Source organism: Agelaius tricolor, unplaced genomic scaffold, assembly GCF_023055355.1.
Source record: "Agelaius tricolor isolate 1412-34295 unplaced genomic scaffold, bAgeTri1.0.p SCAF_16, whole genome shotgun sequence".
NCBI classification, from domain to species: domain Eukaryota; kingdom Metazoa; phylum Chordata; class Aves; order Passeriformes; family Icteridae; genus Agelaius; species Agelaius tricolor.
This window is the reverse complement of record NW_027269276.1, coordinates 8,455,738-8,468,899: the sequence shown is the minus strand read 5'-3', so window position 1 is coordinate 8,468,899 and position 13,162 is coordinate 8,455,738. Positions and strand designations below refer to the sequence as shown.

Below are 13,162 nucleotides of genomic sequence, written 5' to 3'. Positions count from 1 at the left end.
AAAAGAAAACCATTTCAAAACATGGTACCTACTCTGATTAGGTTGGTAGCACTGGGGCTACAAAATAAATCCCATTTTCAGCCAAACTACAATGTGCAATCTCAGTGCAAGAGGAAACCACCATGAAGAAGATAAAAAATGAAAAAAAAAAGCAAATTGAACCAGTTGACCACAATTTGGGAGCATGGTTACTAGTCATATAAAAAAATTTTGAATCTTTCAGGACACCATTTACTGGGGGGGAAAAAAAAGTTCCCTCATACCATAAAATGACAATATTTTGAAGTGTGTTGGATGTGGAGGAGATGGAGCATGGAATAGGTCAGTTCTGTCCTCTCTACTCAGCAGCAGAAAGCAAAACCCTTTCACCGCCTGGGCTTCTCAACTGACCCACCAGAAGAAAAATAAAAACCAATTTTTACTGATTAAATATTGGAAGATTTTTAATGGAGTTAATGCTGAAGAGTTTCATTTCTACCTGCATTTCTGTGTTACACCATTTAAAACTCACCAAAGCCTGCACCTCGGTTTGCTAAGCTGGAGTAGGCATTCCCACTTGGAGAAGAGGTGGCTGGGCTGGACAGGGGGCTGTAAGATGATGGGTCAGCTGGGTAGGTGTGACTTGTTCCAATGCCAAAGGGAGATGACTGAGCCTTGCCAGACTGAGATGGAATTTGCTGAGGAACAAAGCGTAAAAGAAGGAAAAAGTTTTATTGTTGGGGAACAGCACAGCAGAATCACTTTTTACAACATAAAGCAAAGACTAAATAAACTCAGTGGATGCCAACAGGCACGTTTCTCCTGTCTCAGCTGTATTTCATTTCTGTCCAAGCCAGGTTACTGCTGCAGAAGGAATACAACAGACTATAAACCAACACCTACAGCTCTCCTGCTCGTTAGCTCACAGGTACTCTGTATCAGAGCTATTTGGAAAACCAGGATTTCTTCTACCAGTATTATGAGGATTAATCTCAAACTCAATAGGTATGAAGGGTTCATCTTTATTTTCCAGGGGTATTGATTTTGCAGTGCCACAGTGAAATCAGTTATCTGGATGTCCTGCAGGACACATGCAGGTCTCAGATGACCAGAGTCTCCAGTGCTTGGGACTAAATGGCCAAAGAAGTTTCAAAGCTAATGAGCTGCTTTCTCTCCCTGCCTATGAAATACAGGCAGCAGTTACTTTGCTTTGTAAAGGGTGAATCACCAAGTCCTGGCAGAAGGGAAGAAACAGTCTAACAATTGCTTTAATTGGGCAGCTGAGTTAATTTAAAAGTACTAAAGTCCAGCTTACTGTCATTTCACCTACATAACAGCTCTACCAGAGGATCTCCCAGAATGTTACACAAATGGGTAAACACTGCAGAGGCTGCTTTGAGACATGTACAACTGGTACACTGGGACTAAAGGGAGTGAGGTGTTCCATCCAAAGTCAAGGTGCACAGGCAGAATCTGCCTACAAACCATTTCCCATATGATAAGTAAGTCCAGCAGTCCCAAGAAAAACTCACTGCCTAACCAAGGCCACGAACAGAAATTGAATGGTGATTATATCTCTGGATATCTTTAATGATGTGCACTGTTACTGGCAATCAATGCATGCAAAGGAAGCTGCTCTTCCCTGGAAGAGAGGGACAGGGAGCAGAATGAAGCCCCCACAATCCAAGAGGAAAAGGTCAGTGACCTGCTACACCCCTCAGACACACACAAGTCCGTGGGCTGGGCAGGATCCATGCAAGGGCACTGAGGTAGCTGGCAGAAGTGCTCACTGAGCCACTTCCCATCACTTCTCAGCAGGAGAAATTCCTTCCCCAAAAGGGCTGTCAAGAACAGGAAGAGGCTGCCCAAGGAAGAGATTGAGTCACCATCCCTGGAGGTGTTTAAAAGATGTGTGGATGTGGCACCTGGGGATGTGGGTTAGTGGTGAAATTGGCAGCAGTGGGTTAATGGTTGGACTTGAGGACCATAAAGGTCTTTTCCAAACTTAATGATTCTATGACTTTTGGTCAAATGCAGGGAAGCTGGGGGAGCAAAATATATCCCAACAGGCAAATAACATGTGGAAGATGCTATTAAGTCTTCAGTTCAGTTCCAAGCTAAGAAATTGTATATTTCTGAAGGTTTCCACAATGGCAGTGAGAGCTCAGCATGTCACTTTTGCAAGGCTTAGCTCCATTTTACTTTATTTAAGATGGAAGAATTAATTCCAATTTCCTTACACTTACATCCAAACTCGGTTGACTTGGACAGAATTTGCACAGTAAGAGGGATGAGTAATTTGTTTTAGTAATTTTCAGCACCTTTCATATCATTTGAAGAAATGTTGTGACTGGATTTCATTAACCAGGTGTGACAGAGAACCATGACACTGAGGGCTGGGAATAATCAGTGATTAATGTGGAAACAATTCACTTATTGGAAATTCATTTAGTGACCACCCTAACATGCCATTCCAGCCTGCCAAACATTGAGAACTCAGGAAGGATTAAGAGCAGCATTATTAAGATCAAATTAATTTCATATTATTTGTCTTTTAATAGAGTTTTGAACCATTTTTAACAGTTACACAGAACAAGTGGTGATTTGTGGGCTAACACTGACAAGCACAGTGCATCTGATGGAGGCATGTGCTGTTTCCTCCAGCACACAGCAGTGTGAGCTACACTGGCCAGTGCTATTGAAGGGGCACCAGGCTGAGCAGCCTCTGCTCCCAGTCCATGCCTGGGTTTGCACCTGCCCCTTCTGCCCACCCTGATAACGGTGGGTGACACTGCTGGGTGCAACGTCCTGGCCCAAGAAAGATTTAATTCACAGGCTTAATACAACAGCAGATGATCTGTCCTTCTTCCTTCATCCAGTGCACACATAAAACAAATGCAGGACAAGACCTTCCAGTGGGGTTTGGGTCAGTGCAGCCACTGCCATCATCCCAAACCAAGAGCAGCTACACACAGGGCAGCTGCTCACACTGCCACACCTCCACCCCAACCACACATTAATGACCCTAAAATCAGAAATGGGTTGGCTAACACTTCTGCAAAAACCACAGAGATGCAAATCTTTAATGGCCACGACAATAAAGGACTAGAAATGAGTACCTGTCCTGGAAATGGTGGGCGGTTTCCCGTCCAGGCCACCTGGCCCTGGTTGAGCTGCCGCGATATCTGAGTCAGGTTCTGGCCCGTTGAGGAGGAGGACTGGATGTCGTTGACACCAGGCACATGCACTACAGATGAACTAAGGGTTCAGAACACACACAGAGCCTCATTTGTAGGGCCTATTCTCAATGCACAGATTGTATCTCAGATAAAGAAATACTGACAATACATTAAAGATAATTATTCAATCTGTCTTGGTAAGAAAAATGACTGAGAACTGTCACAAAACTATGAAACATACTGGCATTCTAAATGTCACTCCTAATAGACACAGCAGGCAAAATTATTTTGAATTAGACTTCAGTAATCTCTTGGAAAGGGCTTCTAAGAATACAGTCCCACACATGGTGCATACACACTTAGCCTCACACCAGTTTAACATTTAATGCATAAAAAAATCCAGCTTGCAGAGAGTACTGCAGGTACTTCATCACAAATTTGTGCTAAAAGTCAACAGTATTTAAGCATTTGCTTAAATGCCATTCTAAATGAAGATGGGCACAAAAGATGATACTTATAGGCACTTCCTTATTTGTTTCCTGCCTAGGAAATGAAGAATTATGTGCTACATATTAAAAATAAGGGCTTTTAATTCCTTTTTTCACCAACTGATGCTAAAGAACAGGCAATTATATAGCCAGACAAAAGAATAATCAAGACAGGAAGTTAAACTCATGGAGTAAATTTGGAACACTAATAATAATAAAAATAGTATTTTTAAGGAACTTTTTAATATGTTAGCTGTTTCCTACTTACTAAATTTCACTACAGAGAAATACCCAGAAATTAATTATGGGAAAAATTATATGAAGCAACTGCTCCACTTTACCATTTTATTTTCATGGAAGTCTTGAGCAATGGAATCTACACAACTACACATTGTGACTGTACTTTTATATATAAAACCATATTTTTTACATGTCATATATAAATGAATAGAAATGAAGACAGCACACAAAACCACTTTTGTGGATTCACTGAAACAGCTTGTTCTTTTCTCCAATCCCATCCCTATTGTTTATTTTCACAATCTTACAGAGAGAGAAGAACGCAGATTGGAAAAAGAAGTAAACAAGGCTGAGCAGAGAGAAAAGCAGGGATCTGAATCCTTGGAAAAGTCTGACAGAATCCCTCCCAGAGTGCAAGCAGAACATGGCAGGCATTTGAATATGGGAACTGTTATTCTGAATTTCTTACTGCCTAAAAGCAAAGTGCACGTTTAGAAATTCTTTGTAGAGTTTTCTAATTTCTAAAAAAATCTGGTTTATTTTTATTTTGTACTTTCACAGAGTCTCCAAAGAGGGAAATGCAGACCAGAAAGTCCATCTAAATCTGGCTGGAGCACACAGCAGCTGCTGCTGGGGAGGGCTGGCCCTACTGCCAACACCTCTCAGCTGGACTGGCATGCCCCATCACCTAAGGAGCTTGGGCTGTATCTGGAACTGTACTTTGAAAGCAGATTTCTGCAGAACAGTGCCTAGAGGCTGCCCAGGCTCAGTGACTGAACATGCCAGGCTGGAGATTATACAGAGGACAGTGCACTGAGGGTGGAACTGCTGGCAGAAATGCAAGCCATTACTTGATGTAACAGAATAGCAGTAGGAGAAAAGCTACAGTTAAACATCAGGAATTAGCAAAGGAAATGAAGAGAACACAAGCCAAACCCCCCAGATGGCAAGTCAGTCACCCAGTAATACACAATATCCAATTAAAAGACATTTTAATTTACTCTCATATCTCCCCAAGTTATACTTGATTTTAATTTGACAAATCACACTCACAGGGATCTTATTTCTCTTCACTGAGATTATTACCAATTATGACTTTAAGAGCACACTGGTTTAAATAAAATCAGTGTTTGCCAATGTTTCCCAGTTCAAGGAACTGGCAGGTTCTGAGTGGCTGCTCCTTCAGTTTCACAGCCTTGGCTGGTTTGAACAGGAGAATGGAACTCCAGTAAGACAGTGGTGATACCACAAGGTGCTAAGGTCAACATGATTGCTGTTACCACACTCTCCAAAAGCAACTGGAACCTGTATGGCCAGCTGGTAGGCAATGACACACACTTACAAGAACTCAAAAATGCCTTGGAACATTCCAGAGCACCCCCTTACATGTATTTGGAAGCTGCCTTAGAAAAGTATTGATGCCCTTGTCCCAGTCCTCACCCAGGACTATGGATGCAGGATCCCTCTGTTCCCTTTGACACCCACATCAAGCCCTTCAGCAGGAGCAGTGACAGCTGAAGTGCAAAACAAATCTCTGTACCCTCCTAGCTTGGTTGAATGTTCCTCAGATCTCTGACCCTGTCCTGTCACCTCTCAGAGTTACTTCCCTCCAGAATTTGTTGCTGCTCCTTAGCTTTTTTCCAATTACAATATCACAGCAAGAAGCACCTACTTACCAGCCAGTATTTTTAAGAGAGATACCCAAATCATCTCAGCTTGTAAGCCCAGCCTAAGTGCTGAAAATCACCAGGAGTGAAGTGTACACAAAGTAAAATTCATTCATGTAGAGGAAGCTCTTGCACTTTGGGCTGGTTTTGTTTCCACAGTGCTGCAGGGGGACAGTTCCCCCTCTCAGACAGGAACTGACACATTCAGAATCTGCACCAAATACCTGAAAGTCTTTCCCGAGTGTCCTGGCTGAAATGGGCTTCCCTGGGAGTAAAGCTGCTGGTTCCCTGCTGTGGATGCAGAGGCCATCATTTTTTTATCTGCTACAAGAGAAAAACACATCACAGAAAAATAATTAATTTAGGGGCTGAGATAATGAAGGAAAAATATTTGAAGACAATTGCAATGTATGTTTTCTTCCCTTCTTCAAGCTTCATGAAGAAGCCCTGTGGAACACATTAGCTTCAATGCCTGGTGGCACTGCCTGTTGATGTTGGGGTGACAACCTGCAGCCCCACCTGCATCCCAGGTGCCTGGAGGCACTTTGCTCCTGAGTGTCACAAGACCTGCACACCAGAGCTGTGGCAAGGCAAAACACAGGTCTGTTGTGGAATTTGCTGTCCTCATGTGGCTTGAGGGAGCCATGAAATAGGATGGGGAACCATGAAATAGGATGGGGAACCACGAAGTAGGATAGAAGTACCCCAGAGGGGTGGAAGACAAATGAGTGTAGTGAGTAAATTGCACAAAGAGATGCCATTAACTTTTACAGTATACCCTTAATGTGGCAACTGGAGATCAATCTCTAATTGAATGAAACAAGACTGAGTGAACAGCACCATTTGGTCCCTTAATTTAATTTTCTGGTACTGGATTATTCCAAAGCTCAGGGGAATATCACTTCTACTTCTCTTAAAATAATTTACAGGTCTGCTACACCACCCTTTATTCACCTTACCCATCTCCCCTCCAAGAGCAAAACACCCTGCAACTCACTGATGGTTTTGCACCCATATGTTGCCAGGTACTTGACAGGCCTAGAAATCAAGTCTGCCCCCTCATTTTCCCCTTTGCTCTTTTCAGATTCCCACTCATTTCACAAGATGCTCTCTCGGACAAAAGGCCCACTCAACTCACAAGTAACAGAAGTACTTTTTAGGTGTTTAAATTTTTTTTTAGCTTTCCTAGCTTTTAGAGACCTCCTGAGTGTGACTCACCAAAGGCCTCCAACACACAGCAGCTTTTCTCTGTTACCTAAGTTGTTCTTACATTATGTTCCTAACAAGAACCTAAGCTCGCCTCTCAAAAGCAAAAAGTCACCTCAAATTCCCTCACAGGAGCCTTGGAGTGTGGATGCCACTGATGCAAGCTAGCATTGCTTGTCTTTGCAATGTAGAAATCTGTAGAAATTCCTCCCTGGCTACCTACTGCCCAGCACAGAAACCAAGGCTGGGCTGCAAGACTATGCTCTCATATTAAAAAGAAAACAACAAGGAGAAATGAGGACAAGGTGGAGAGGAGGTTGTGCATACAGCAGGAAGAATTGAGAATGGGTTGGCATATCTCTGATAAGAAGGACAGATGAATTTGTCTTTTTCTGCAGTAATGTCATTCTTGCATGAGAGAGATGCCCCATTTTCTCAGGCCACCCTCTGCAGGGAAACCAAACTCTCAGGGCTGGAAGAGACTGAGCCAAAATCCTGCGGGTGCTTTAGATATTTGAGAACAATTCACCAGAAAAATGGAGAGTGCCCCAAATGAACTGGAATTCCTCAAGTGGAGCAGAGTTGCCATGGTAGCTACCAGGGTCTGTGCCACAGGATGAGGCCAAGACAAAGGGAACAGCTAAACTAATAGCAAGCAGCTAATTCTCCTTCCTGAGTTACCCTGAATGCTCTTTAGCCTCTGAATCGGGCCCACATCTCTCCCAGCTGTATTCCTACCCAGGATTTTTCACACAATTCTCTGCTCTCACCTTTGGTACAACTCCACTGGTCAATGATGTCCCTTCCCCCAGCAGGACCAGTATTTCCAACATTTCTGCCTCTTCAATGAATCCCTCTGTAAGAACTGCAGCATCTCATGCTTCAAATCACTTGCATGAATTGGTGAAGCCAGGCTTCCTCTCCCAACTTTTGGGGTTTTAATGGAATTTTTAATAGCAGCACTCTCCCTGTGTCAGCCCATGTTCTTACAGAACAAGATCAGGTATCAACATAAGGCAAATGTCTGGCAGGCAGCACACAGGCTTGTCAATATTGGTTTTGGACAGGGTACCTCATCCCTGACTGGGAACCATCCTTTATCATTCAGAGGAGACCTTGAGCACAGATCCCATGAGAAATTCAGAGAGGCAAAATGTCCCAAAAAAAGCACAGCCTGTAAATTGATAAGAATGAAAGGAGAAATGGCATTTCCAAGAACATAACCTCCCAGCTACCTCACAGCTTGTGACACCCTAACCCCTCCCCACAAACAGCTGAGAGCTGCCTGAAAAAGAGCCAGTAAGGCAGCCAAAAAGCAAGATGTTCTTGCTTGGAAAAACATATTCTAGTGTTTAGGGGGTTGGAGTCTTGCTACCTTCTAATGGACCCCCCTTTTATGGCCTCAGCTGTTGACTCCACTGTTCAAGCAAACAGAGAAGGATGAACAGGAACAGCAGAGCAGTCCTAGCAACAGGAGGACAGAATATCAAGTATATATTGCAGTTACAATGTCTTCACCTGAAAAAGCCAATCCAGATATAAGAAACCAACAGCGAGGTCACCTTCCAACACCCCTGCAGTCAAACCCTGTGGGTTGTTTCCTCCCTGCACTGCATGACACTTGCACATTGATTTATTTAAAACAAATGTAAAAATTCCTCTTTTTCAGTGAGGAGAGTTAAGAACAATAAACAATCAATGAGCTCTTCCACAAGCCATGGCATTGGCTGGTTTCCTACAGATATATTTCATATGATGCCTTCAGCTGCCAGTCTTAGTGGTTTCTGTCTGTTAGGGCAACAGGCAGCACAGGCTGGGGCTACTTTGGGACAGCTCCATCTGTCTGACAATTTGGCTGTTACCTCTTACAACAGGGCTGGGAAATCCTTTGCTGAGGGCACCAGTAAGGACTCTGTCCTCACAGTAATTTCCAAGGAATATAGAACAACAAATTGTTCCTGAGACTCCTAGCAACCTTAGAAGAGCTTGCTGAAAATTTTAAAAGTTGTGGGAAAAAGAGGAAGGACTCCTCACAACCAGGTAGCATGGCTGGAGATGCCTCAACTGACCAGAGAACAATTATATTGCTGGCAGCATATGACTCTGAAAACATTGATACAGAAGCTGGTGATTTGGTAAAAAACTGCAGCCTATCTCATGACTATTTGGTAACTTTCCTGTCCCTTTTTAGAGAAATGAATTTACCTATGCTGTTTAGGAAGGAAAATATACACTTAGAAATGGAATGTTCTGCTCAGTATATTTAACATCCAGGAGCACTGCCTAAGTTGTCCCTGTGAAATGAAAAGAGAATCAAAACCAGGCAGCTCTGGTGACACTAAAGCCATCCTTCCCTCTCTGAATTTACTCCCTCATCTTTAGGAGAAACACCAACTAATGGCAAAAGCTAGGAAATGTCCCAAAGACTGATGCTGCTTAGAAAATTCTCTGCCATGCAGCAGTTTCTCTTCACTCTCTTGAAGCTGTGCTCTACGCCATGTAACCAAGCTTATCACAGTATTATAAATTAAACATCAGGGACATTCACTTACAAGCAGTTATTCCAGCAAACATCTCAGCAAATCTAGGATCTCTCTCTTGGGAGAAGATAGCATCAGGCTTTTCCACAGACTTTCCACCCTCATGAACATTAGCTGGTATACTTGGAACAGGCACCTGTTGAGATACAGAGAGGAAGGTGATTCCCTCTACTGTATTTGAGAAAAAGGAATTCAGGGACAGTCACAATGCACTTTTAGTTTTGCTGAAATGTGCTGTTGTTTTACATCTTAAATGATCAGAGGCACAAAAAGATAAATCTGAGAAATTTCACCTGAGATAAGTCATAGGATGACAGCCCATCTCTTTGATGTACTTCGAGTTCTGCTTGCTGTTGCTGAAGTTGTCTGCAAGGGAGACAAAATGACTTTCTTACAAAAACCAATTAAGATACAAAAAGGAATAGTCATGGTCTCCTACTTTACACTCCCAGTGAAACATGTCTCTGATGATTTACTAAATCCTTTCCTGTGAGATCCATCTGTTTTTACAGCTTTCTCATTGAGAAAACCTGCACCACAGGAATGCAACAGGGCACAGGAAGAGTTTTGCTGTGATAGCACTGAAGTGTAGGTGGGTAAGTAATGGAGGATGGAAAAAAATCTCCTTCTAAAGGATTTAAAAATTCACTATTCTTAATTCATTGATGAAGTAAGATGATGAACACATGAAGACCCCCTCTCTGATTCTACTGAAGGAAACATTAAGCTTGCTCTCCAGGAAGATGCTTAATGACAGAACACCTCAGCAGCTGGGAAGTTATCCAGATGTTCTGCACCTCTCATTATCAGTTGCTTTCTGTTGCTTGGTCACAACAAGCAAGAACACTTCTAGCCTGGAGATGCACAGGTAGAACACTCATCTTTATGAGGCTCTTGGCTCAGTTAGCAAAGATATGAAACCCAAAATTATGCTAGAGCTCAGAGATTACAACAGGATTGGACTTAAACAGACAAAATACTTGGATTTGATACTTGTAAATGATCCTTGACAGTGCTTACAGTTCGTGTATGTTTCTGGCTTCCTTCTGAAGGAAAAAACGTCCAAAACCCAAAAAAAGGAATTACACACCATGCATGTCTTTCCCCAGAGAGATGATGCTTGGGCAGGCAGGAATAGATGAGATTTGGCAAAACAGCAAGATCATGGATTTGAAATTCTGGAAAATTACAATGTATTTTTAGCCACAGGTTAAAATTTTAGCTTTTCATCGAAATCTTCTTTTAAATTTTGAAATAGATTCAAATGCCAAGGGACTGATAGACAAACTTGCAGACAAAGTCAAATGACAAATTAGACACAAACTGGTGGAAACGTGAGGAATCACTCAAACGAGCCACTGAAGTAAATAACATGTTTTGCTATCCCTTGAAGCTTTTCCAGGAGACACTTTGGTCAGTTTTTATGCTCCATGGCAAAAATCTGAGTCCTGCAACAAACAGCAGGTCAGAGTAAGTGGCCAAAAGCCTTCTGCAAGCCTTACAGTGGTGAGAACACATAATACGGGGAATGACTTTGTCCTAGCAGTAACATGCAAAAAAAGGCAGTCCTCCAAACCATTAGAGGATTTTCCCTATTATTTTAGCAAACAGAAAATTCCTAAAAATTACCTCTGGAATGCAAAGGCATTCTTTGCTCACAAGCAGAAAATGCAAACTTCTCCAACAGAACTACGGGAGGCAATTGAATGGTGGGGAATCTATGGGGAAGTTTCTAAAAACCACCCCATGGACAATAAACACCCATTAAACCCCGTCGTTAACGTGAAAGCTAATTACACTCTTTCATTTGTTTTTATTACCACCAACTCAGTGCATGTGTCAATAAACAGCACATTAGGCTCTCCTCTGATCCTTATAAAGAATGTTTTCTTGATTCAGCCATATACATACAAATGAGCCAAACCAAACAGCACGCTCACTCGTTATTTGTTTTGTAGGCACTTCTCTAACTTAGTGCTCCTTCTCCCCTCTCTATCTTTCATCTCTAATACTCATTAAGCTGCACTACAATATAAACACCACATTGAGCTAACAGCACTGAACTTTGGGAACAACCTCCCAAAATCCATTTCCTATAAAAACCAAATAGTTGGGTGTATCTTTTCTGAACCCCGTGCAAGCTATGCTGCACTTAATTAAGATTGAAATGCAAAGCCAGGGTAGCATCTTCTGCTGTTGTTGGCTGCTACTGCATAAATAGTTTAAATGGTGCTTGAAACCTGAAAGAAAATGTGCAGCAATTCATGGAGCAGTCAACCAGGGAGAGCTCAGTGCTGCTGCTGTGGCTGCTTCAGACCCTGCCATGCCCTCTGACAGCCAACACAGGCAGGTCCCTTCAGCCACCCGACTGCTGGACAGGAAAAATGAAACACAACAAGGGGTTATCATCAGTTTGGGCAAAACTCAAAGCTGCCCTCTAACTTTGAACCCAAAATTTGTCCTAGGTTTCACTTTCAGCCTCAGGGGTTCCAAGGAGTAAATGAACAATTTCTTGGCTCTACAGTTTACCCCACACAGCAAGTGAGGCATTGACTGGGTCAGCAGAGGATTCTGTCTGTACTGACCCACAGGTTCAGTATGAAACTGGGAAAGCCCTTGGCTTGGACAAGAATAGTTCAGCAAATCTGAAGGCTTTGATAGTTACTTCAAATTTACTTTAGTAAATACACATGGAGGAAAAAGGAAGACAGTGTGGAAGTTCTCCTGACATTCGAGAGGATGTTAAGCTCTCTCTATGAAAACTGAAGTCACTGGTGCCCTTTCCAGGCATCAGAGTAAACAAAAAAGATTTGAACTTTACAATTAACAGGCTCTTTGGTGGGAGAGAAACAGGAATCCTGCATCCCTACCAAGCTATTTTTATGTAATACAGGCACATGTGTTTCCCATGTCTGGTTTGGACAAAAGCAGAGTAGTAAAAGCCTTGGGGCTGTGGTTGTAAAATCCTCTTTCAGAAATTCTCAGAATCTGCCTCTGTTAGCCTAGAGCTTCAACTCAGCCCTGGGAAAGGGTCTAACAGCAGTGTCAGACAGACCACAGATGACACGAGAGCACGAGAAAGTTTTTACCACCACTACCACCAACTGCAATTTTATCAGCATAGTTGATCTCTTGAGTGTTTTGGCCCAGGAGAAGCCAGAGCAGAAAGCATCTCTCCCACAGGCTGATGCTTCCAGCAGTGACCTGGGCCAGCTCACTCCAACACAACAAATCCTGAGACTCAGGGCAACCACAGGACTCATAAATTCACACAGTGCAGCACAGGACTTGTGGCTTCCAAAACTGAAACATCAGATATTCCACACAGGCCATAAAAATACATCTCTTCTCTTCTTTATTTTGATGTATATACATACCAATATATATACATGTAAGACCTTTATATAACCTGTAATCACAACATTATTTTATTCAAACACTGCTCTATCTGTATAATAAATAAATACTGATAGCAATTTTTTTTTTCTCTTTGGAAATCAAACTGTCCCAACTACACAGGAAGATGTGGTCAAACAGGGGACTCTTCTTCACAGCCCAACACAGCACAAATGTGAAATGTTAAATGCTTCATTTCTCCAGGAAGTTTCTCTTGGATGACTACACCCAAGTGAAACTGAGAGAAGTTTTCTTTTCTTTTTTTTTTTTTTTGCAAAGAACTAAGTGAACATTTGAACCTAATTATTTCCTTATCCTTCTGTACCAAAAGCAAGTTTGGACATTTCACTGTGTGAAGCTCCAAAGGAGTATCTTTATTTTAAAAAAGGGAAAAAAATTAAAAAAAAAAGAAAAAAGAAACAGAACAACCAAACCAAGCCAACAAATAACAGTAAAAATCAATGAAT

General features: G+C 42.2%; 1 protein-coding gene across 5 annotated transcripts in view; it reads right to left on the bottom strand.

Annotated features, from left to right (window-relative positions):
• Positions 1-13,162, bottom strand: part of ARNT2 (aryl hydrocarbon receptor nuclear translocator 2) — a 95,836-nt gene that overhangs the window by 8,930 nt on the left and 73,744 nt on the right. For 4 of the 5 annotated variants that reach the window (XM_071441343.1, XM_071441347.1, XM_071441346.1 and 1 more), the window contains 5 exons: positions 9,593-9,665; positions 9,312-9,435; positions 5,778-5,877; positions 3,099-3,237; positions 512-677 (listed from right to left, as the gene is read on the bottom strand). In XM_071441343.1, coding sequence (XP_071297444.1) covers positions 512-677; positions 3,099-3,237; positions 5,778-5,877; positions 9,312-9,435; positions 9,593-9,665 — 602 coding nt within the window. The remainder of the gene's footprint in view (positions 1-511; positions 678-3,098; positions 3,238-5,777; positions 5,878-9,311; positions 9,436-9,592; positions 9,666-13,162) is intronic. The other variant, XM_071441344.1, reaches the window with a different exon arrangement.